This window comes from Accipiter gentilis, chromosome 27, assembly GCF_929443795.1.
Source record: "Accipiter gentilis chromosome 27, bAccGen1.1, whole genome shotgun sequence".
NCBI lineage: Eukaryota > Metazoa > Chordata > Aves > Accipitriformes > Accipitridae > Astur > Astur gentilis.
In genome coordinates this window covers 7,102,157-7,127,029 of record NC_064906.1, presented here as the reverse complement: position 1 = coordinate 7,127,029, position 24,873 = coordinate 7,102,157, and the positions used below count along the sequence as shown (strand labels likewise).

General features: G+C 38.9%; 1 protein-coding gene across 2 annotated transcripts in view; it reads right to left on the bottom strand.

Moving 5' to 3' along the window:
* The window catches only part of DOK6 (docking protein 6), a 266,551-nt gene that overhangs the window by 147,316 nt on the left and 94,362 nt on the right, over positions 1–24,873 (bottom strand). For both annotated transcript variants that reach the window (XM_049830463.1, XM_049830462.1), the window contains exon 2: positions 12,697–12,804. In XM_049830463.1, coding sequence (XP_049686420.1) covers positions 12,697–12,804 — 108 coding nt within the window. The remainder of the gene's footprint in view (positions 1–12,696; positions 12,805–24,873) is intronic.

The following is a 24,873-nucleotide window of genomic DNA, read 5'->3' as shown; positions in this document are numbered from 1 at the left end:
AGGCTACTTCCTAGGAAAGGAAGACTTGAGTATTACTTTGACTACTAGTTCTATAGGTCTAGTCCACTATTCTCCTATTGTTTGTATGGGAGTGGGCCCCACGGGGTCTGATCTCTGTATGTTAACACAAATAAAAATGTTTATTGGTACCCCTTCTATATGTATTATGATACACATTGTCTTAATTATATGATCATATTTGATTTTTCATAGCTATTTTTCACCTCAGTCAGAATAAATGATAACTACCATTCTGTTAAATAGAGGCTTTACAAATTATGTTTGATTCTCATAACTTCATACTGTTTTTCTGACTTAATGGTATACTGGTTACAACCTGGCTTCTCTCAGGGTTCTTCCATAATGGTGATGACACAAATACTTCACACAGATGGGTTTCACAAATATTAATTTCCTTTCACACCTTCCTCACTTCTGAGAGGTGTGGATTATACTGACAGGAAAGGAACAAAGAAACTCTACGGTGAAAACAAATGAAAGTCAAAACTATGTTCTTTAAACTTCCAATCTGAATTGAGATATCCAGGATTCAGCTTCTCAACAACACTTGCATTGAAAATGAGAGCTAGCTTAGTGCAAATCTCCACAGCAGAATTCAGCTGGTTTATATCCTAGCTCAACAGTTTCTTCTTGACCTACCCCCAAGGACCAGTGGAGACCTCCTTCAGAGACCTTATTTCCAGTCTCTCTTCAGAAGTACCTATCCCTCAACTTCATCTGGGTACCTGGTTGTTGTGGTTTAACCCCAGCCAGCAATTAGGCACCACACAGCCACTTAACTCACTCCCCTCACCCAGTAGGATGGGGGAGAGAATCGGGGGGAGGGGGGGGAGTAAAACTTGTGGGCTGAAATAAAGACAGTTTAATAGGAAGGGAAAATAATAATAACAATAGAATATACAAAGCAAGTGATGCACAATACAATTGTTCACCACCTGCTGACCGATGCCCAGTTAGTTCCCACGCGGTGATCCCCCCCCACCCCAGGCCAACTCCCCCCAGTTTATATACCGGGCATGACATCACATGGTATGGAATATCCCTTTGGCCACGTTGGGTCAGCTCCTCCTGGCTGTGTCCCCTCCCAGCTTCTCATGCACCTCCAGCCTCTGCTGGCAAGGCAGTATGAGAAGCTGAAAAGCCCTTGACTTAGTATAAACACTGCTTAGCAACAACTAAAACGTCAGTGTGTTATCAACATTCTTCTCATCCTAAATCCCAAACACAGCACTGTACCAGCTACTAGGAAGAAAATTAACTCTGTTGCAGATGAAACCATGACACTGGTACTGAAACCCTCACTCCCAGACAAGGGGTCTTTTTATTTCAGAACATGCCACTCCTGGGAAATGTCTGAGAAGTACACACCTTCCAGCTGCTGAAACATGAGGTAGGTAGTGTTACTAGAGAGCAATTTGCTTTGGTGCAAAAATCTGAACAATCCCTCTTCCTTTCTCTTAATGTTCATCTGTCCTGCTGCACTGACACTCTTTGCTTGAGATATAATTGGGCTGAAGAGACAAACTACGTCCATCCTCATTGCTTCCTTGTCCACCTTGCTCTCATTGTCAGATTTTTATTTCTGTATCAGTCTCCTTGGTTTTGTGCAAAGTCAAATAAAATGGATTTCAGTCTACTCTCAATAATATGCACTTTCTTCACCATCTTCCCATCCCATTTTTCCCCATAGCATTTCTCATATCAACTACCTGAACAGCCAGCTTTCTGTCTGCCAGAAGTTCTTGGTGTTTCTCCCAGGTATCTAATTGATAAGGTGCTTTCATAGAGTGCCGGAGCATTTATTCCTTTATTTTTCTCCCATGGTCTAACATTTGGTCTTGTTCTTCTCTAAGTTTTAATTCAACAATTTTCCTGTCCATGTTACCTAAGTGCCAGAGGATATACATACAGAGAATGGCTCCATGATCTCATCTCAAACACCTGACCCCGCACTAGTCTTCAGAAATGACAAGTAGCTATTAGAGTGAATGTCAGGCTTTAGCCCTGAAAGAAGTGGAGGGAACACATTTCATTACTCAAGAGAGAAAATTATCTGAATTTCCATCATATACAAAGCTTTACAGATGACAAGAGACATTTTAGCTGTCAAAGTCAGAAGCATTTCTAACAAACATGCACAAAATACAGGTTTGCAAAGGCTTTAAACTTTGCCAAAACATGGTTAGATTTTCATGGCAAAAACAGAATATACATAACTGACACACAGACCATCGTCTTCTCTACGGTAAAGCAGTAACACTAACGTAGTTCAAAGAAAAGCTCTCTTGAGACTGATTTAAGAGACACTAGGAAGATTAGGTATATTTTTTCCATCACTAGAAATAACTGAAATATACTCGGGCGAGGGCAGGACAAGTTTGACACTATAGATGCAGCACGGGGATATATCAAGAGCTTGTAGCAACTTGAAGACACATACTTCATAGTTCACAGAGAAGTCTAGGTTGGAAGGGACCCTGGAGATCATCTGGTCCAACCTTGAAAACAGGGCCTTAGATTAGGTTACAGGGGGCTCTGCCAAGCTAGGTCTTCAGGATTTCCAGGGAGGAAATACTGACCTCTCTGGTCAGCCTGCTCTGACGTTTAGTGGTTCCCATGGCTAATTTTTTTTTTCTCTTTATACCCAGCTAATTTACCCTGAAGCAACCTCTGCCCATTGCCTCTTGTCCTTTCTGTGCGCATCCTTAAGACAGCACCTCCGTTTCCCACCTCAGCCACCTCATCAAAACTGGAAGGCTGTGATTAGATGTCCTCCGGCCCTTCTCTCATCACTAGTGCAAACCCAGCTCCTTCAACCTTTCCTCATACGTCAGGTTCTCCAACCTCTCATTTCCTTACTGGCCCACTGCTGGACCCTCACAGTTTTTTCAGTGTCTCTCTTGAATAGAGCAGCCAGGAGATCAGAACTGGACACAATATTCCAGGTATGGCTTAACAAGCACTCAGCAGGGAGAAGCCTTCCTAGTTAAAGAGTCCTCAATCTGCTGCCCATACTCCTGCTGAGGCAGCCCAGGACATGGTTTGCCTGCCTTGCTGCCAGGGCACACGGCTGGCTCAGGCTCACCGCACTGCCCAGCAGGACCCTCGGGGCCTTTTCAGCAGAGCTGAAAGTCTCTTTTGCTGCTTTGGTTATAAGGTCCCAGGTGCAGGACTTCATGTTTAGCTTTGTAGAGGTCACGGAGCCTCCATCTCTAGAGATATTCAAAACCCAGCTGGACATGGCCGTGAGCGACGTGACCTGTCTGATGCTGTTTTGAGCAGGAGATTGAACTAGATGGACTCCAGAGGCCCTCTCCAACCTGAATTGTTCTATGGGTCAATGAAATTTTGGAAGTTTTACATTCTAAAATTCTTTTTCTTTTTCTTTTTTTTTTTGTCCCTCTCTCCTGTTGAAATGTTTAAAAGTTCTTCTCTCATCCAATAATATTTTTTACAGTAAAGAGTTCAGTCTTCCAGCTTGTTTTAAAACTTAATAGAATGGGAATACAGGCTCCTCTTTAAACAGCTGATTTTTAAGAGTGTCCCTTTTGCTGCAAAACTGTGCACGCACTCAAGTACTACTATGAATTTGCTGTAGTAAGTGTACATGGATCTTCATGTAAGAACCACCACTAACATGTCTGGGAGTTGCTTTGTGTTACTAGTAGAGACTAAGAGATTTTCTTATTATCTTTACTTTTCTCATCATTTATTCCCTCCTTGATACTTAGATTCAGCCGCTGATGCCACTGCTGAGGAATTCAAAGCCATCCATTGACACCACTTCTTCATCTACCCTGTGAATTGACACTTCTAATTGATACTCTGTGCCTTCAAGGTTTACAAGGATGAGTAGACACCTACAGAGGGAGAGATGTGTAGGGTCAGTTAAGTATTTTAGGTCCGTGCTTGTAGGAGCCCAAAGTCCTGTCAGCATGCTCAGCTTGTAGATTCCCTCACTCCATTGTTAAGGAACAAAGATGTTATTGCCTTAATACAATCTTTGCTGAGAGAGATTTTGTTTTATTAGTTTGCATGCTGCCCCTTGATGTGCTCAGAGTCTATTAACAGCTTTACTACCAGCACAGCTCCAATTATTCCTGCAATTTGCTTTTGGTGCATAGAATGCTTGCTTTGAACAATTACGTTGTTCAGATACTTCCATATTTTAAGAAGGATCTGATAATTACTCCAAATCTTATTGTTTGGTGTACAGAAATGAATAATTTTACTAACAGTTATATTTAAATAGGGTTCATTTTAATCTTGTCAGCTGAGTAATAGCTGCCCATGAAGGCAATGTCCTTTGTAACCTTCCCAAGCTAACTAGATGGTTTTGCTAGAAGACAAGATATTACTTGAAAGTGCTGTAAACAAATAGTTGAAGAGAATTACATGTCAAAATGGGGAAAAACAAGGATATGGTTTTCAAGAAAATTTAGTTCTCTCTGGAAGACTCAGCAAAACAGGGGTGTAAAAACCACACAAAGTACATTTGGGCACCTCTTTCAACCTCAAAGAGCAAAAACTTACAAAAAGTAACTGTTAAATTCTCAATTCTTTGCAGATAAAACTTTGCAAATTATTTTTCAAAACTAACGTACTTACACACGCACACACACATTCACTGGGCTTCTAAGAAAATACTACATTGACATCACTATTTTGAAATTTTCTGAAAGAAGTTCTGGGCAATAAAATATGACCACACTTTTAAAGAACAAATGATAAGGGGAGAAGAGGAAAAGGACAAAATGGTCTAACTTTGGCACTGTTCTCAAACTAAAAATCCAGTATCTGTGAATGTGACCAGATCTTCATAAGGTACTCGTATTTAGCTTTCGTCTAATAAGAATTTTTGAGTGAATTTAACCAGATGAGAAAATAAATACTTAATAAGGAAATTTAGATCAACTGACAAACAGTGGAAGCAGAATGGTCAACATAGCAAAACCAGACAGATTTGAATGCGAGATTTTGAAAAACAGAAAGCATAAACATTATACCAAAACAAAAAAAAAAAAAACAAGGAAGGGGAATTAAAATAATATTCAAATTTGCATGCAAATCAAGCGTTATAATATATCTTATCACAAAAAGTGCAAGAACTCAAGGCTAACAATTACATTTTGATAGATGTTTATCCAACTTCCTTTTGAGAATGCCTTTACATCAGAGAAGCAATGCCTTTACATCAAGAATCAATAATAGTAGCATCTCAGATTATAGAGGTCCATAAGGAGACTTGCATAACTTCTGATTTGTAGTGAACATGAGCAACACCAGAGGCTGAAATACTCCAAATAAAGCAGGACTCTTGGACTACACTAGAATAAATAGTAGGCTAGTTCACATTTCTTTAGCAATATGAATCTTTATTTAGGCAACCTGGCAGTGGCCAGAGAACACCGAGGGGGAAAAAAAACCAACCCAAGGTAACTAAGAAACAATCAGAGAGAAGTTCTTATAAGGATTATAATAATGCTACCACATGTAAACATTTTTATTTTTCATTTTAGAGTTGTAGTTACATTTGAGAACAGTATGGGCTAGCACATAGATGACTGTGGCAAAATTTAGTGTTTTTCAAGTTATCAGGAATTCACTTATCCTGAAATATTTTGAAGTGAATAATGACCTCATGGTTTAAGGCCATCTCAATTAGAGACTAGCAACTCTGCTGTAGAACAATAAATTTCTTACTGTTCCTGCATACCAAGTTTTTAAACACAAAAAGAACCTGTCCTCTCCTTTCTCTTACAAAACAGGACTATGAACACACCACAGAAACTCTAGGTGTGTGCTTGTGCACGCATGTGCACAGGAGATCTTATTGCCAAGAACCGTTCAAGAAACCGCTGTAGCTGATATAAGAACTTACCATAAACCACTGGGATTGCATTACATAAATCACCATTTTCTGAAACTAGTATTTAGCATTCCACAAGTTTCTTCAGGACAATCAAGCAGCTAAAGAAAAAGTGTAATGTAGCTCCCCTTGTGTGGCCCTGACCACAGATTTAATTTAGTAGATTACAGTTAGAAGGCTACTGCTATTCTTCTTCTTGATTTTTATTTATTTTTGTGGACACATATGATATAACATGTGCTTAAGACCACCTGTTCCATATATATTTTTGACTATCAGAAGTCATTGCTAAAATGTTTTCCAAGTTATTTTATTTTGCATTTGCGGATTTATATAAAGCACATCACAATCGAACAGAACAGAAAAAACAAGTAACAAAAAAAAATCCAAAAATCTTATCCTACTTTAATCTTGCTAACACAAAACTCAAAGACTTAAGAGTTAGCTGTTGTTGACACAATTCTAACACAACAATCTCTCATATTGGGGGGATTAAATCACTAAGTCTTGAACTCTACGTCAGACATCACGTATTTATTTATTTGAAGGGTCAGCATGCCAGCAGTAACAGATTCAAGCTTCTCTTGCTCCAAGACAGCTACATCTTGTCAGGGACAGACCCAGCTCACAACACCTTCACCTTGTGTGAAGGTTATTTACCTTATTAGTGAAAGAGAAGCATGCATCAATGGAACTGGGGCTTTTACAAGGAATGGAAGAATCCACACCTATTGGTTTCCATTTTGGAGTTTATAGACTACCATTAGTAATTCAGCTGTCATCCTTAAGTTCCCTTTGGGCTCTTGAGTGAATATGTTCTCCTTACTTCCTAGTGACCATTCTGTGTAGCTGGAGTTGAAGTATCTATGATCAAGTTTATGAGAAAGAGACATCTCTGCAGAATCCTTCCTTGCACACCCACAATGCAGCATGCCAGTTTGCTGTACAGAAACCCCAATGCAAATCTGCTCATTTCTACTCTTTCGTGCACATTTCCTTTATAGTCTGTCATTTGGATGCATGGGGTCTTTGGCAAGCTTTTTGCTCCTGATGAGTCAGAATCTGTATTTATAACCAGTCTTAGCTCTTCTGGTTAGTTGCTCTTCAAGCTCTACTTTGATCTTTCTAATTCTGCTTTATAAATTAATTGGCCAACTGTATAATGCTTTCTGGTTTATTTGGATACACTTCAGGTTTTGAAGTTTGATCTCTCATTTCTAGTAACCTTCAGGTTGCTACTTAGCCATGCTGACTTCCTGCAATGCTCCAGCAAGCCTCTCCTAAATGGGTCACAGGCACTGGTACTGAAAGAATTTCGCTTTTTACATACCTTATACCGGCTTTTACAAAAAGCAGAAAGCTTGCTGTTTATGGCCTCTTTTAAGATGGTAAAGGTGTGGTGTAGGAACAGCCACCAAGAACATACCCAAGCTTGGGATGGGTGCAGAGCTATTGTCACTTTACGCCCTCTTTGGAGGGAGCAAAGACAGCTGTTCTGCACAACCTCTACAATGAACGTTCAAGGGAAAACAGTACAGCTCAGCTATAACTTACCTGTGCAAGGGTGTAATAATCTAAATTTACAGTAATGAAGAGTTTTAATTTGATACCAGAAACTGGAATGATCAGATGAGGTCATGTTTAAACTAATGAATGTAATAGTCACTGTTACTGTCAGGAGACACTTGTCTATAAGGACTAATGCCATTACTGTTATTTTTAATAAGAAAATTACGAAAAACCCCCACACACCAAAGCAATGCACAACAGCATTAGAGAATTTACAGAATAACAAATAAAACCACATATTGGCTGGATACTGGAGAGGGAGGGAGTCTATCTTGTAAAGAGGCCAGCTTATTTATTCCTTAATAAATATTCATTTAGGGTACGTAAACCAGAAAATCTCTGGTTTTAATTCTCTTAGCTTTGTGGTACCAGTCCTGCTTTTTCTTTTTTTTTTTAGCCCTTCTGTAATTCATATTGCCCAGTGCCTGGGTCTATTACATAAGTATAGGAGATACATAGCCATCTAGGTAAAGTGCTTTAAATGGGAATTTGATTTCAGCTACATTTCAAGCTCAAACATGGAAAAGTGGAGATCTTGATGAGTTACTTATATCGGGGTACTGTTTGTGATCCTGGATACTGATTTGAATGCAGATAAATCAGAGGTATTAATTTTTGTTATGTTTCCACTTGAGAGAGAATATTTTCTCCTGTAACTCTGCATAAGAAAGCTAGAAAACCCGCACAGTACAATTTAGTAACACTATGTGCTACTCCTAGACTTTCTCCCAAGGTAACCTAGACCCATCAGAAGGTCTGAAGGACCTAAGTTCCTGAAGAATCCCAGTACGTGCTGAGTCCCCCTCTGTACCACCCTCTTTCTTCTACTAGTTATAAAGAGACTGTACAGGTAAAAAGATCTCAGGATGAATGTACATAGTGTTATATGAATATTAGTGTGCAACCAGAGCCTTTCACCCTTTCAAGCATGTTGCCCTTTCATAAGGAGTCAGGCTTGCAACTTATATTTTAATCTTCCTTAAAAAACACCAGGTCTCATTTCTTCAATATTTAATCAAATTTTGCATTGATTCTCAGAGTTCAGAGTTACCCTTCAACTTTGCACACCAGATGCCCTCCTTTTATTTTGCAAGTGAATATGGAAACAGAATTTCAAATCAGGGCTAACAGTTTGCACTAGATAGCAATAAACATGCATTATAAACTACTTCAAAATACAACCAAGCAATAAGCAGCTCAAGGAAACAAAAAAAGAGAATCAAGATATTTTGATCCAACACTAGCAATCAAATAACTATATTTGCTTCCATAACGACCTGCACTGTTCCCTCAATAGTCACGCTCGATGACTATTCACAATTCACGCACATCTACTTCACCACTATTTCATTTATCAGAATGGAGGCAATTGAGGAGAATAATCATCATGAAATAATAAAATATCCTTTTAAAAAAAAATATCAAGCCTGAGGATAAGACTCAGGGTTTCTATTTTCTGATAATATAACTTTGGAAATGATTTCATGACTTTATTTGAAAAATAGGTATAATCCAAGTGAATGGATACAATTCTTATTGCTCTACAGCCAGAAGCCCAGTATCCTTTTAAATAGGAAAGAGTATCCATTTCTTTCTCTTCCCCCTCCCTGCCCCCAAGGAGTGGAATAAGAGGAAAAAAAAGGGATGAAAAAGAACAGCACCCCCCCTTCCATTTGCTTGTGTTAAATGCAAAGGGCCACGCTTCCATCAATACTACAACATGCAGTTGCATTCTGTGCCTATGTTACTTTTTTAGCTTCTCAAGCGATTCTTGTATTTCACGTGATTTTTCTACAACGATGACAGTTGACAAGCAACATATAGTGTTTCTGAGCCCTTTTACACACAAAGTATGCTGTAGGCAGTAACATGCTCAAAAAAAATTAAAAAACCCAACAACACAAAGCTCTCCCCAAAGCCCCACATTTTCATGCTTCTGCCCTGTTGCTAATCCACACAAACTTCATAGATAAGCTATCTCCTCAGGATTTCAGCCATCACTACAGCTATTGTACTGGGTCTGGCTGAGATGGAGTTAGTTCTCCCCATAGCAGCCCTCCTAGTGCTGTGCTCTGCATCAGTAGCTAGAAAGGTGTCGATAACACACCGGTGTTTTGGCTCCTGCTGAGCGGTGCTGGCACACCATCGAGGCTGGCTCTCCGACACCCCTCCCCATCTCCAGCGCGCTGGGGGTGGGCAAGATCTTGGGAGGGGACACAGCCAGGACAGCCAGCCCAAACTGTCCAAAGGGATATTCCATACTGTATGACATCTGCTCAGCGATGAAAGTGAAGAGAAAGGAGGAGGAAGGGGGTTATTTATTATTATGACATTTGTCTTCCAGGGCAACCACTACGCGTACTGAAGCCCCACTTCCCAGGAAGTGGCTGGACATTGCCTGCTGATGGGAAGTAGAGAATAAATCTTTTGTTTTCCTTTGTTTCCACGCAGAGCCTTTGCTTTTGCTTTATTTAACTGCTTTTATCTTGACCCACAAGTTTTTTCCATCTTATTTTCTCCTGCCCCCATCCTGCGGAGGAGGGGACAGAACAGCTTGATGGGCACCTGGTGTCCAGCCAAGGTCAAACCACAACAGTCTTTTCTGGTGCCCAACGTGGCATATGAGGAATTCGAGATAAGGATAGTAACTGGGAGAGGAAACGGGCAAAACGTGCTGAACACACCTAAAGAGAAAAGAGTGGAATGATGGTGGGGAATTTCATTTGTAATTGTGAAAGGGACAAGAGGTGGACTGTGTCTAAATTGTCCACTTTCGTTCGGTGTTGTGATGATGTTATTTTGATTTTGGTGTGGAGAATTCTTTTTCTGTTGATGTGAGTGAAGTTTGTGAGATGAGTGTGGATTTTAATGATAATTTTTAAATCTGTGATTCACAGAAGTGAGAGGTGGAATGTATTGGGTTTGCATGGCAAGGCTTTGGTAGCAGGGGGGCTACAGGGGTGGCTTCTGTGAGAAGCTGCTAGAAACTCCCCCTATGTTAAACAGAGCCAATGCCAGCCGGCTCCAAGTCGGACCCACCGTTGGCCAAGGCCGAGCCCATCAGCAACAGGGGTATTGCCTCTGGGAGAACAGATTTAAGAAGGGGGAAAAACCTGCTGCGGCAACTGTAGCTGGAGCGAGGAGTGAGAATATGTGAGAGAAACAGCCCTGCAGACCCCCAGGTCAGTGCAGAAGGAGGGGGAGGAGATGCTCCAGGCGCCGGAGCAGAGATTCCCCTGCAGCCCGTGGTGAAGCCCATGGTGAGGCAGGCTGTCCCCCTGCAGCCCAGGAAGGCCCACGGGGGAGCAGATCTCCACCTGCAGCCCGGGGAGGACCCCACGCTGGAGCAGGTGGGTGCTCGAAGGAGGCTGTGACCCCGTGGGAACCCCGCGCTGGAGCAGGCTCCTGGGAGGACCTGCGGATCTGTGGAGAGAGGAGCCCATGCTGGAGCAGGTTTTCTGGCAGGACTTGTGACCCCGTGGGGGACCCACGCTGGAGCAGTCTGTGCCTGAAGGACTGCAGCCCATGGAAGGGACCCACGCTGGAGAAGTTCGTGAAGAACTGCAGCCCGCGGGAAGGACTCGCCTTGGAGAAGTTGGTGGAGGACTGTCTGCCATGGGAGGGACCCCCCGGTGGAGCGGGGGCCGAGTGCGGAGTCCTCCTCCCCCTGAGGAGGAAGGAGCGGCAGAGACCAGGTGTGGGGAGCGGACCCCAACCCCCATTCCCCGTCCCCCTGCGCCGCTGAGGGGAGGAGGGAGAGAAAATCGGGAGTGAAGCTGCGCCCAGGAACCAGGGGGGGTGGGGAGAAGGTGTTTTAAAATTTGGTTTTATTTCTTAATATCCTTGATTTGATTTGATTGATAGTAAATTAAACTGATTTCCCCAGTCGAGTCTGTTTTGCCCGTGACAGTAACCGGTGAGTGATCTCTCCTGTCCTTATTTCGACCCACAAGGCTTTTGTTCTATTTTCTCTCCCCTGTCCAGCTGAGGAGGGAGAGTGATAAATCAGAGTGGTTTTGGTGGGCCCCTGGCATCTAGCCAGGGTTAACCCACCACAGCTATCAGCCCAAACCATCCAATTAATCCTTTTAAAGACCCATCATTAAGTTACATTTTGAAAGTACATTTTTTTTTTTACATTTATGTTGAAGAGAAGAATCACTTTTGCTCGATATGGGCCTCCTATGCATGGGAGTAAACATTGCCACCGTATTCCATCACTGAAAGTCCCAATAGTCTAGTACACATCAGTCCTAACCCTGGATACCAATATAAGATCAGAGTTTTGGATTTTTGGCAATATGAAATTACTGGGGCTTTTTTTCTTAGAAAACATTCACAGGATAATTGCATACTATTTATTATACATACATTTTTCATTTAAAGATACTGAGAGGTTACTGGAACTTAAAGGCTAATTTGTAGTTTTAGGATAAAAAGCATTAGACCTGCCTTCAAGAGATCTAGACTTACAACCACACTCTTTCACTGCTTGCCATGAGACCTTGGTTAAGTTGTCTTTGTGTTTCAACTTGCCAGTTTTAACGTAACGTCTAACATTGATATGACATAAAGCTAAAGGTGACTGGGTAGAAGACAATAGTACAAGCACAGAGCCCTGCCCTATTTTAGTAACTTGAAGACTACTGACTAACTTGGGGAGCTGCTAACAGTAACTTACAAGACAGAAAGAAAAACCCGTGCTTGAATATCTTGTCTTCCATCACAGAAATTATAGTGACAGAGAAAGCAGGGAGAATTTCATTCAATGAATCCTCAATTTTTGCCCTTAAAAATCCCTGCTGGTGACAGAGCTTATAAATCTTGAAGAGTTCTGCTCTGGGAAAAACATTACATGTTCAACCACTGTCACCATTACAATCAAGGCATTTAGCATTTTCAGAACTTGTTCCATACTTAGTTAATAACTAATGGCTAAACATTTCACTAAGCAGGCAATTTTACGCATTTCCAAAATACTAATGTTTAAAGAAAAAACTTCAGTCTGTCACTTCACACACATTGGGGGTTTTGTGCTCATCTGGAAAAAACAGTGTAATATCTCACCTGCATCCCTGAGATTTACAGACGTTTTACTGTGCTTTTAGTGTCAGGATTAGGTTTTCAACCCGATTCTCACTGTCTTGTTTGCAAACTAGAAAAACCAAGAACACACTCTTCCCAATGAAGAACGGTAAACATGCAATGCTTCAGTTCATGAGAAAGGCATGATTTACCTTGTGAAAGTTCCTGAAATATGCTGCTTTCTCATCTGGAAATTTTTCTAGCCTTCTGGGTCCTTTACTGGAAGCCTTCTTGAAAACCAACCAACAACGCCTGAAAATCTGCAAACAAAATCAATGGATTACATTAGCTTTTCTTTAAAGGTGGGCAGTATCACAAATGTATTCAGTTACATAACTGACTTAGGAAGAAATTTTAAAATGACAATATTTTATTTTAAAAGTCTGGAAAATTCTGACAACATCCATTATTTCTACAAAAGTAATACCAATTTGTCATTTTATACATATTGTCAGTCCTTTGTACACTTTTTTGCTTCAATTTCTTTCACGCATGCCAAATTTGACAATTCCTGAGATGCAAGTAAATCCATGGACTTTGAAAATGAAAATCATTATAAGGCTGTCATTAGAGAAAGTACTTTCAGAAATCACTCCACGCATTACTAGCTTTCACATTTACACTCTATTTCTATGAGAGTATTGATACCATTGAGAAACATTCATTGCAGCTTTTAACACAACACAGTATCTGGCAGTTAGTATAAGCTTGTATGCACAGAAAAGAAAACACAAGGTTGAAATAAGCACCAGTGTGACAATTACTGGACAACAACATCTAGTTCTCTCACTTAGTTCAATGACAAACTCTCTACGGAAAAAATAAGGGCAACCAAGGTGGTGAGGGGCCTGGAGCACAAGTCTTACGAGGAGCGGCTGAGGGAACTGGGGTTGTTTAGTCTTGAGAAGAGGAGGCTGAGGGGAGACCTTATGGCTCTCTACAACTGCCTGAAGGGGGGTTGTAGTGAGGTGGGTGCTGGTCTCTTCTGTCAGGTGGCTGGAGATAGGAAATGGCCTCGAGTTGCAGCGGGGGAGGTTTAGATTGGATATTGGGAAAAATTTCTTTACTGAAGGGATTGTCAGGTATTGGAACAGGCTGCCCAGGGAAGTGGTTGAGTCACCATCCCTGGAGGTATTCAAAAAGTGTGTAGACAAGGCACTTCAGAACGTGGTTTAGCGGTTTAGTGGGCATGGTTGATGGTTGGACTCCATGATTTTAAAGGTCTTTTCCAACCTAAACAATTCTATGATACTATGCAGATTATTAAAGTTTGAAAACTAGTGGTGAAAAATAAAATCCTCCAGAAAGCACAAAACAGTATTATCTTCTCATTTTAATGAGAAACACACTAGATTTTGCTTGAAATGCATTTTTAAGCAACGAGCGTACTTTATTAGATGATTTACCAAGCATTCTGATGGTATTGCCATAATCAGAAGTTTAAAATCAGGAATGAATTATCAAATAAGAATACATTTGCAGTTCAAAGAGAAGCTGATTAAGGATAATCCTCTAGACTGTATTATGCAAGTAAGGGATTAGGTATTAATCTAGTTTTATAATCTATGAAAATAGTTTACTTCATTCTCTTCTTCAGTACTTGCGCAGCTCTATAAAAAATACCATACGGACTTTTATGTCATTATTTCAAGGATACATTGAAAACAAAAAAAACCCCAGTACTAGTTAATGGTTCCACTGGCCATATGTGGAGAACAGCCTTATTTCTTCAGAAATTCTACAAAATTTAATGACACAACACAAGAAGTACAATAGTGTTTAATTTGGATCAAACACATCTCCCATTACACACACACACAAAAAAAAAAAAAAGTCAAGGAAATATGAGAAGAGAGAGCTAAAATAAGATTTCCCCTCAGTGTGATGCTGGTCTAAACTAAGTATAAGCAGCAAATATAGTGTCATTAAAATAATTAAGCTTAATTAATCACATTCTAATGTAATAAAACTAACACTATCCTGTTGCCATTATCTCAGATTAATGTCAGAGTAAGTGTTTTCAACCTACTATTGGACAACAGTATCTGTATGTTTAATTATGAAGACTTCTGAAAGAAAACATAGCATTTAATGAAATCTCTGCAAGTACACTTCTTCCAATGCATACAAGTTTTAGGCTTTTTCTACCAAGGTTGTAAAGTGGCAACTGTACAACTGTACTTCCTATCTCAGAAATTACTTCACCTAACCTGAGGGAAAGCAAAGACAATATCATATTTCCTGAAAAAAATGGCATTACACTGTGAGACATCATAAACCATCTTTATTAGATAATACTTTCTTCAAATAACATCTTGGCAGTGTTGCAACTTACTTTACCAAAGCTACAGCACTACTCCCACAGTTATCTCTTGATTAACCCATATTAACTCTTCACAACTTTATGGTGTGAAAAGCTGTACACACAGGTAGAGGATATTCATACTGTTTTGATCTTACTAAAAGCAATAGTACCAGCTGTCCAAAGGAGACAAATTTATACATTTAATAAAAGTGTCGCTTTTAATAGTACTCCTGGCTCTTCTGGGACCTGGGTTTTATTTTAGTCTGTGTGTTTTCAGCTAATCTCTCTTCCTCTGAGGAAAGTCTTTTCCTAAGAAGTTCTTTATCAAGGTAAAAACCATTGCCTTCATTTCAAATCTTTTATTGATTTCCTTATTTTTGTTATCTGCCCTTAATGGTTTACAGTCCTCAAAGACTTCTCTTTAGAAAAACAGATCAACCTACAGGCCCCATCATCAGTGGCGGTGAGTTTTAGCACAGTCATGGAATCTACATTTTACAGATGACCTGAATTTTGGACAGCTGGTGATAAGGTAACAGAAGTTTTGTGTTAATTGACTGAGAAGTTTTTGAAGGTTAGGGTGGTTTTTTGGTATTTTTTCTGCTCTGTTTTTTTGTTTGTTTGTTTGTTTGTTTTTTTATATAAATATATATGGCACAGTCCTATTTCATTATAATGCAAAGTATCAGTTCCATCCAGGACATCAGAAGTATCCCTAATAAATGGAAAACTACACATGCGAAGTCAACAAGTAAGATTTCTGCATGGATGAGAACATTTTCCAGATAGAAGGTCATCTAATGCGTACTCCAATGCAACTCCTTCAGTGACAAGTGAGCAGAGTCTCTCTAATGGCAACTTCAGTCTTTTTTCACTGCATATCAATCTGGGACAGTGTGGAAGCGAGTTTGAGGGTTTGCAGCTAAACTGACAAAATTCAAGAGGGAGGCTTTGACCCGCTTATTAGTGGCCACTTCAAAGTATCCATTGATACCGAGAGAGCTAAATGCTAGTTATCTTTAAGGATGCTCCTTATTAGGCCTTTTCCCACATTTCAGCATTGGGAGAAATTAAAAGGCTTCAGTACATAGACTGCAGGAATGAACAGCCCTTGCTTTTAAAGGAGAACACTGAATAGCAAGAAGAGGGAACTCTAAGTTTTACCTTTGGACTGTTACTGCTGCAATTTATTAACATCTGTTTTTTCCAGACCTTTAGGGAGAGGAGAGATCTGAAGAATGGAGTGGCTTGAAGAGGAATCCTGATATAGTATGTACATACAGCAAGATACATCCTTGCATTTGGATTTTTTTTTTTTTTTTTAAACCTACTTTTAAAGCTGGTATAAACATACACAGTTCCACTGCATTTCAGCAGCATTCTACCTTGTTACACCAACGGTTTGTATCTCAGTGTTTGAAAAAGCATTAGCATATGAATTTACCTATAAATATGAATAAATAGGTGCAGATGTGAGCACACAGCACACAAACATTTGCCTTTCATAAGGCACCTCATTGTTATACAGAAGCCTACTCAATTATTCACGAACTGTGAGATACTCTTTTATCCCTGGCCTACTTTAGGATGCCATTGGCTGTAATCAAAACTTCTGAAAGAATTCTAAAGTCCTCAGATAATTGGGGTAGCCATTGTGAAAGAAATCAGCATCAGCCCTTTAACAACAATGAGAACCGCTCACAGTGTTTTCTCCATAACATTTAGTATTTCCTGTGAGATTTAAGTGTCTGGTTTTCACACATACATAGCTGAAGAAATGCCAAATATTTGATCATTTAATCAGTTTTACAGCATTCTTGGATGAGCACTCACTGCTCAGCAAATATGATTTAAAAATTTTGTATCAAGGGCAAACAAAGTCTAATCCTATGCCATTGCTTTTTTCTGGAGAAATTCAGAAAGATAGCATTAAGTGCTTGCTATGTTTAGGTTTCCTTTCATTAATCTATCAATTAGAAGGACCAAAACTTGTTCAGTACAAACCTGAGAAGGATTCTGTTGAAATTACCTGCTAAGTCCATGGCATAGCAGAACCTCTTTAAACAACATCCTTCCTCTCTCAGTTTTACAAGATGGGCAAAGCAAAAATATTGTTCTAGATCCCACTACCTGTGCCACTATGTATCAGTAAGCAAGGGCAGTAACTCAGCACACTTGCGGTCTTCTGAGAACTGATTTGGCTGCCCTTTGCAATATCATATGGGAATGACTGTCATCACAATGTACAAGCTTGCAGGGGAGAGTAGCCTCTGTTCCTAAGGATGGACTCTGAGTAGCCTCATCCCGTTAGTGAGAGAAAATGATTCCAGACCTGGAACAATATAACCTTATCAGCCCCAAGTGATTTCTGAAATCTTTCCAGTCAGAAATTCGACTTCCAGTGCTGCTCCATTTCTATTAATCTTTAGAGATCCCTTTTTTATATTTTACTTGAAACACTGCAATAGATCAATTAATGATGAAAAACTCTGCATAATCTTCTTTTCTTACGTTTTCTTCTGCTTATTTCACCTCTCAGCTCACCTTTCCAGCATGTTAATATTTTTTAATATTCTTGACTATGCAAAAGTTTGGCCTCTGAATGGATCAATGTTCTTCATGCTCATATCGTACCTTTCTGTTTTGTTGTTGCCATGGTTGTTCATAATAAATCCATTAAAAGACATGTTCCAGGAAATCTATTGGCTAAATTAGTTTTTTAGAAAGAAGAAAAACATTTTCCTTTTCCTAAAATAATTTTAAATACTTGGGTTTACAGTGGGAATCTTACATATGATTTTCCATTTTCCAGAGATTTCTAAAGCCTTTTCCTAGTCACTGACAATAGATGCTTTTGAGATTAACATTTCTTTTTATCCACAGCGGTAGATAATAAAGCTTTGCCAGTCATCACTAGTATTTAGAGAAGGGATTTTTATCGACAAGTCTCTACACATTATTCCAGAAATTCCACAGTCAAAAAAAACCAGAAACAAAAAAACCCTCATCCATCTTTTTCTTTTTTTTTTTTTTTAATAATGCCAAAAAAGACAGTCACAACACTATAAGCTTTTTTTCTCAAACCACTTAAGATGCTCTGAAATCCCCCTACCCCTGTCCAAAAGATAGTACAAATGGCAATCACTTTCTTGGGTATATTGGGAAACCATCTAATTTTCTGCCACTAGCTGTAGAAACACTTGTCTCTTGAGAGAAGCAGCAGTGAGTCAGCTCCTAGTTACTAACAGAAACCATCACTGACCAGGATGGGCACCGAAGCATCACTCATGGGGTTTTTTGCTAGCACAACCCATCAAATGGTTCTCCCAGGAATACATCTACATAGTAATATTCAGTCTTGCATTCACATCTTGTTACCTGCAGGAAAGGCTAGTTGATTTCTCCTCCCTGACTTTCCATGTGCAGTGTTAGACAAGACAACATCTGCAGTATATGCATTAAAAACACTAAACCATGAATATGTTCATATTTACTTCACTAGTTATCTCCATTAAAAATGGATATTGGTTTCTATGGGGTATGTGAGAGAAATGCAGTATGCTGCAAGCTACAAAACATCTTGACTCACAACTTAAAAAAATGTAGGATTCGTAGTAAGAAAAATAAAAATAGTTGTCAAAGTAAAGTTATATTTAACCATTGTTTTGACACCCACCACTTTTTGATTTGTCTGTGCATATTTTGGTAAAGGGAGAAGAGACAAGGGGTGACACCTTACCCCTTCAGTGGAACTACGCTTGTCACACATTCAAGTAACATTTAAGAGAAACTGAAAAGCAGTTATTATCTGTAAAAAGGCCGAAGAGGAAAATGGGAAGACAAAACCATTCATGCCTCAGCTAAAGAGCAAGTTACAGGATATAAACTATTGCTGAGTAAAGTCAATAGAAAAACAAACAAACAAAACAAAACACCTCATTCTTGCAATCCACCTACTTGAGTTACCAACACTTTCCATTAAAAAGACAAAAGCAAGTACTGCTGTAACAAGGCATGCCATCCCTCCCGCACTTGGGTTTCTGGGCATCTTTGAAGTCAAGGTGCCCTAGAAACAGTGTTTTCCCTGTCTTAACAGCAGTGATTCTGCAGCCTGCTTTTTTGAAATACAGTTAGCACTGCACTAAGTGGGTGCATTTTGGGTGGCAAATTTGGATCTCTATGAAGGAGCAAGAGAGGAAGCACAGCACCGAGCTCCTGAATTAGCGCAGAGGGTGCAGAGGCAGGGAATTGAGGCCAGCTCCTGCTCCTTTACCACACCACTGGGAAGTCGCACATCTCCCAGCAGCAAAGCAGAAGATCCTCCACAGTGATCTGGCACACCCCCCCCAACAGGAGGAGAGGCAAAAATAATCCGTAGCCCCGCTCAGATGTGTGAGGTTATTTGCTTCTGTCAGCAGCTCCAGGATGTGGAGCCAAGACTTTACCACAAGATATACAATAAAACTTGGGGAGGTTTTCTTTTTTTTTTTTTATTGTTTCTAACTCTCCACCTGCTCTTGCCTATTTCAACACATTTTCTTCAAACTTTACTGAAGTATCTACCACAAAGCAACTGCAATAAAAGCAAAGCTGTTTAAACTGTAAAGCCAGGATTAAAAAACTCACAACTATATCCCTGAAAGATCACTAATAATGCCTTTAATAAAAAATGCTGTCTGAAGGTGTGTTATGAAGGATATCCAACAGGGAAACATTCCTCATATACGATAACCTTGCACATACCCTTGAGCTTCATTTCATCATCCTAATTAGGAAGCAAGGTTAAACCTCTAGTTTATAAACTTGCAGCATGACCTTCTGCAACATTATAGAAAACAATTAGGTCTTAGATCATTTTAGTGTCATAGTTCAAATCCTAAAATTTCTGATGGCATTATTTTTTTTATTATTATTTTCCAGATTGCAAATCTGCTGACATTTAAAGTTAGGAATAGAAGAAATATAGAAACATCTGCTACAAAATGTTTCCTCTCAGATTAGATCAATCCTTGTGGGCTTGATTGCAGTCAGTGAGAATTAGGATGGTTAGAGAGAGATGATTAGGGACGATTCACCCAGTTATAGTATACATACGTCATCTTTCTGCTGCCATAACATACCATTATAGATTCATATAGATGTTTATAATATACTGTAATTTATGGTGTTATAGTCACAGGCTATACATGCAATCCATAAAAAGATTTATTTTATTATTAGAGAGTTCTGTGAAATCAAAGCACACCATAGTAATTTTCCAACTATTCCTATACTAACTAAACTACTGTGTGTATAAACACTTTAGCAATGGAATCTGGAGTCTTTTTTTTTTCTGTGTTTAAAAAACAGCAGAGGATATATATCTGAAAAGATTTGCACGTTGCCGTTCTGTGAAAACTGTTACACAATTTTATCAACCCTTAAGCACCCACAGCTTAAAAACTCACCACCCTTACTTTGCTTTGAACTGCCAGCAGGGCAATTCAAGGACAGAACGACAGCCTACACAAATAATGCACTCAGTCTTCATAGCAGTCCACAGATCAGCTGAATTTATCACTTACATCTGAATTGATCTTACGGTTACTTAAAAAAATCAGTTCCAGTAGCCATTTTTTGGCTTTCTGCATTTCTGACTCAGTTTTGGCAAGACTAACTTCAGTGATTCTTTTGGAAGAAAACCAATACTGCTTGCTTCATGTCTGGCCTCAGAGTAAATGACAAAAAAACCTCAACACAAACCACAACAAAAATTTGGTTACAACAGTTTCAGCAGGCATCCAGCAGGAAAATCCCAGAACTTGCAGTATTTTTAAAGAAATCATTATGCCCAAGAAATCTCAAGCATTTCACTGAGCTTAAGCTGAATGTGTAGCAGCTACCTATGAACAATTATTTAGCCAGAATTTGTACCCAAGTTTGTATCTCTTCCCACAGGTACTTTTCTAAATGTAATCAGAAAAAAATACCAACAGAGAAAGTTATGGTTTCATTATACTTTAATATTATATTTGAGTAACTTCTCAAACTGAACTGGAGTAACTAGCTTACTTAAATAATCTGAAACTTTTTTGGTGGAAATACCAATTTTTTCCCCACTTTTTACAACATTTGATTAGTTACAAACATAGTCCACTTGAATATGACAAACCACAAACAATGGTTTGACATTCTGCAATGGAAAGCCATATTTACAGAAGAAAAATTGTAACTCCTTTCATCAGTTTTTTATCATATAGGTATATATTGAAATAATGGAAATACCACTGCAGTAAAGCTTCTTAATTCTTGACTCCTCCATAGATGAGCTTATTAAGCTGAAATGCAGTATCTTTTACACATACATAGTAGACAGTCATCACTTTATTCTTGAAAAACTTCAAGGCATTTAGCGTACAAGTGAACTTAATGCTGAGAAACAGACAAGTTAGTTATTGAGATAGATTTCTTATTTGCATCTTTATAAAACACAATTCAGACCTTTACACATAATCTGAAAGAACACACTTATATTGAAAGATGGCATCTATCTGCTCAGATCCTTACTATTTTGTTAGGAAGGCAGGGATTTCTGAAAGTATGTGTTACAAAATCAAACCCATGCAACAGAATACCTTAAAATGAAGCAGAGCTTCCGAACAGAAGAGTAATCGCCAACATCTGTTCTACGTATACTACTGATGGACAAAAACTCAAATCATTTTTACAGCTCCAATTTAGAGGGTTACAAGCTCAAATTCAGCTTCAGAATCCAAAACTATCCCTTAGGTTTATTTCAGCTACCACATCTATCCTTACGTTTCTCTACATTATCACACAGAAGCCTGTCTTAGCAGAGGTATCACGGTCCTCAAGATGCTGTTGTTTTGACAGATAAAATAAGTTGAAACAATGTGCTTTGCACGGGATTTAATACAGCTGAGCACAGCACTAAGTCTAAAGCACTTTTCACAAAGAACAAGTATGTGAGCTGAATATAAGTGCCATTGCATATTTATGTAGGTGTATGATTTCTAACAGCAATTGATCCACAAAGTAGAATAGAAAAGTTAGAGTCTTTTATTCCTGGATGCATTTTTCATTTCAGCATATATCTAGAAAATCTTGCAAATCCAGCCATAGTGATATATATGGGTGAAAGCTAACTGTAATCTATAGGTGCCACTATTAAATGCCTGGTCACAGTCCCAGGCACGCATGCATGCATGAAGTGTATGCAACATGTTTAAATACAGTGAGAATAAACAATATATGAATGCCAATGTAGAAGAAAAGCCCTTCAAACATACTCTGATACGCTGTACTACAGAGTACAGATTCTAAAAATGGCATTTGACATACCATTCAATAAACCACTTAAGTATCAGGTTGTATGAATCAATCATGTTGGTTTCCTACAAATCGAATGTATCCTTTTTTATGAAGTTAGATATTCTGCTTTGACTCTCCTATAAGTATTATGGCGTCTGCTAGATTTTATGGAGAAATTCATCTTACATAGAAAAGGTGTTTTGCAAAACGAAGCCTGCAGTAGCATTCAAGCAGGACCCTACAAATAGTAATGATCAAGAGGATGTCTAATATCAGTGCTAATTTTCTGACATTTGATCACCTGCATTACTGTAACCTATAGGTTAAATCTCCTCCTGCCACAGAATCATAGTTTTAATGGATGCTAGCGTGCCCTCAAAGACCTTCTCTTGCTTTTAACATAACTGAAGGGGAGGAAGATGAATTAACAGCTCATGGTAACTGGAAATAGTTAAAAGCTCAGAGTTAGTAAGAATCTTCTGCAGCAGGAATAAAAAGGATACTAAAATTGAGTACTGCAGTGAAATTTTCTGCAATATTCATACACAGAACTACCTGGAATTTTTAAAGTGAAAAAAAACAAAACAAAAATCAAACCAAACACCCCCCAAAAAACAACCATCATTTGCTCTGGGTCTTAAGAGCTTAAGAGGAACATGTATGCAGACAGAAAGATAAATATTTCAAATACTCCATTCATTTGTATTAGTGATCTGCTTTCTGCTACTCTTGTGCTATTTATTTTACAATATTTCCTGAAAATCTCTGCTTAAAGATGTTACCAGTCTGCTATTACAATGCATCAATATTGCACTGAATAAACACGTAATCCAAAGCAAGAAAAGGATGAGAAAACAAACACTTCTACACACCACTAAGAGGATTTGGAAGAAAAAGCTATAGCCCTTAGCTCTTGTAACTACCAACGCCAGTTCTGTTCGGCTTTTGTTGCAACAGCAAATTTTTAAAAGATAAAGACAGCTTTTACTCAAAGAAAACTAGCATGAAAGAGCTTCCCTAAGAACTCAAATGCAGCTGGTGTGTTACATTCCCAGCCAGGATGTTCTGTGGGGAAATGTGCCACTACAGGGGATTAGAAATCATGTTGTTACAACCCCAGGGAAAGAATACAGAGGAAAAGCAGATAGTTTCCAAACCCAGGCTTTGTAAGTCCAAAAGACCACTCTGAATTCCTTGCTCTGTACCTCTGACAAGTCTCAAAAAAATCTGCTCTGGAAGTGTTTTAGAGATTCACCCTAAGTTTATCAGGTAAATCCACAGAAGCCATGACAGTGCTTTAGTATGCTTTGGCTCAGACCCAAACTGGTAACACTCAAAGCACCATAGATCAAACATAAATTTCTTTGTTAAGGGAAAGACGTTCAACCCACCAAGTTAATAATATTATCTCAGAGGAAAAAAACCCAACAAAACCAACTCCCTCCCATCATTTCCACTGATTATCACCAGCTTTCCAGAGCTTGTAGGAGATAAGACTGTCCTTTTATACCATTTCCCACGGGCAGAAGAAAATTATTAGTCTGCCTAACCGATGCTATTTATTTTGTTATTCTCATCAGCTGCATATAATAAAAATCATCTTGATTTTCTATGCTCTGGGGATCACCTGAGGGCAGGAGTGGGTAGAAGAGGAAAAAAAAAAAAAATTGTAGCATTTCTGGTCAAATCAAACAGACAACCTGTGATACCCTATCCAGAGTACAAATATCTAGCATATTGGTTCAGTATTAGCTAACACAAGTCCCTTTTCACACTAGCAGTATTAAAAGTGCAAACAGGTCAATAGCTGAAAATTGTGTTGCTCACTTCCCATGACGGCTGAGATGGTCTCAGCTACAAGATCTGAAGTTGTAATATGTAGTCTAACATAAAAAAGAGAAAGGGGCAGAGGGGTGGGGTAAAAATGTTGTGTGCTCCTTAGTATTAATTCTACCAGAGCAAGATTTGGGTTTTGCAGTATTAACTGATTAATCCTCACACTTTAGTTTTGAAGTTTGAGTCAGAGTTTGAGAGCAAGACTTAAAAAGTAGGAGACTTGTTGCAGATACAGATTTTTTATGTAGCAATAGGAATGAGTAAACTCACAAAACCACAAGTCACGTTTCTTGTTAAGCAATCTTTCCATGCAAAAAGTCAGTAGAAAACTATAGTTACAAAATAAAATATGCAGATTTTATGGAAAATACCCAGTAGGTTTAATAGAATGATTAGTCTACCTTTATTAATAGCTACTCTGAAAAAGAACATACTATGAATCACGAACTAAAAAAAAAAATTTGGCAAATTCTGTATAAATACAGAGACTGTCAGAGAATGGACTAACAACTGCATTGTAATTTTTTGTACTAGAATAGTGAAATAAGTGAAGTATTATGAACAATTCTTAGCTTCTTCAAGATAAGAATTTCTGTATACGGTGCCAGTTGACTGGCTCACCACAGGTACTGCTTTACACATCAAGACTCCACAGAAAGCGTGTCTTCTTGACCTATTTCTTTTGTAATGATGTAATGGGGAAAGTTCCCAAATGATTTTCAATACCTCAGAATTAAGATTTCTGATTTGGGGGTGGGGCGGGGTGAAGAGACAAGGAAGGAAAAAAGTTTTCAGTGTAGAATTACATAAATGAACACTTGTAATCCCAGGCATCCTCACTGAATGATTCAGAGTTTGAGAGGTGTTTTTTGCATTT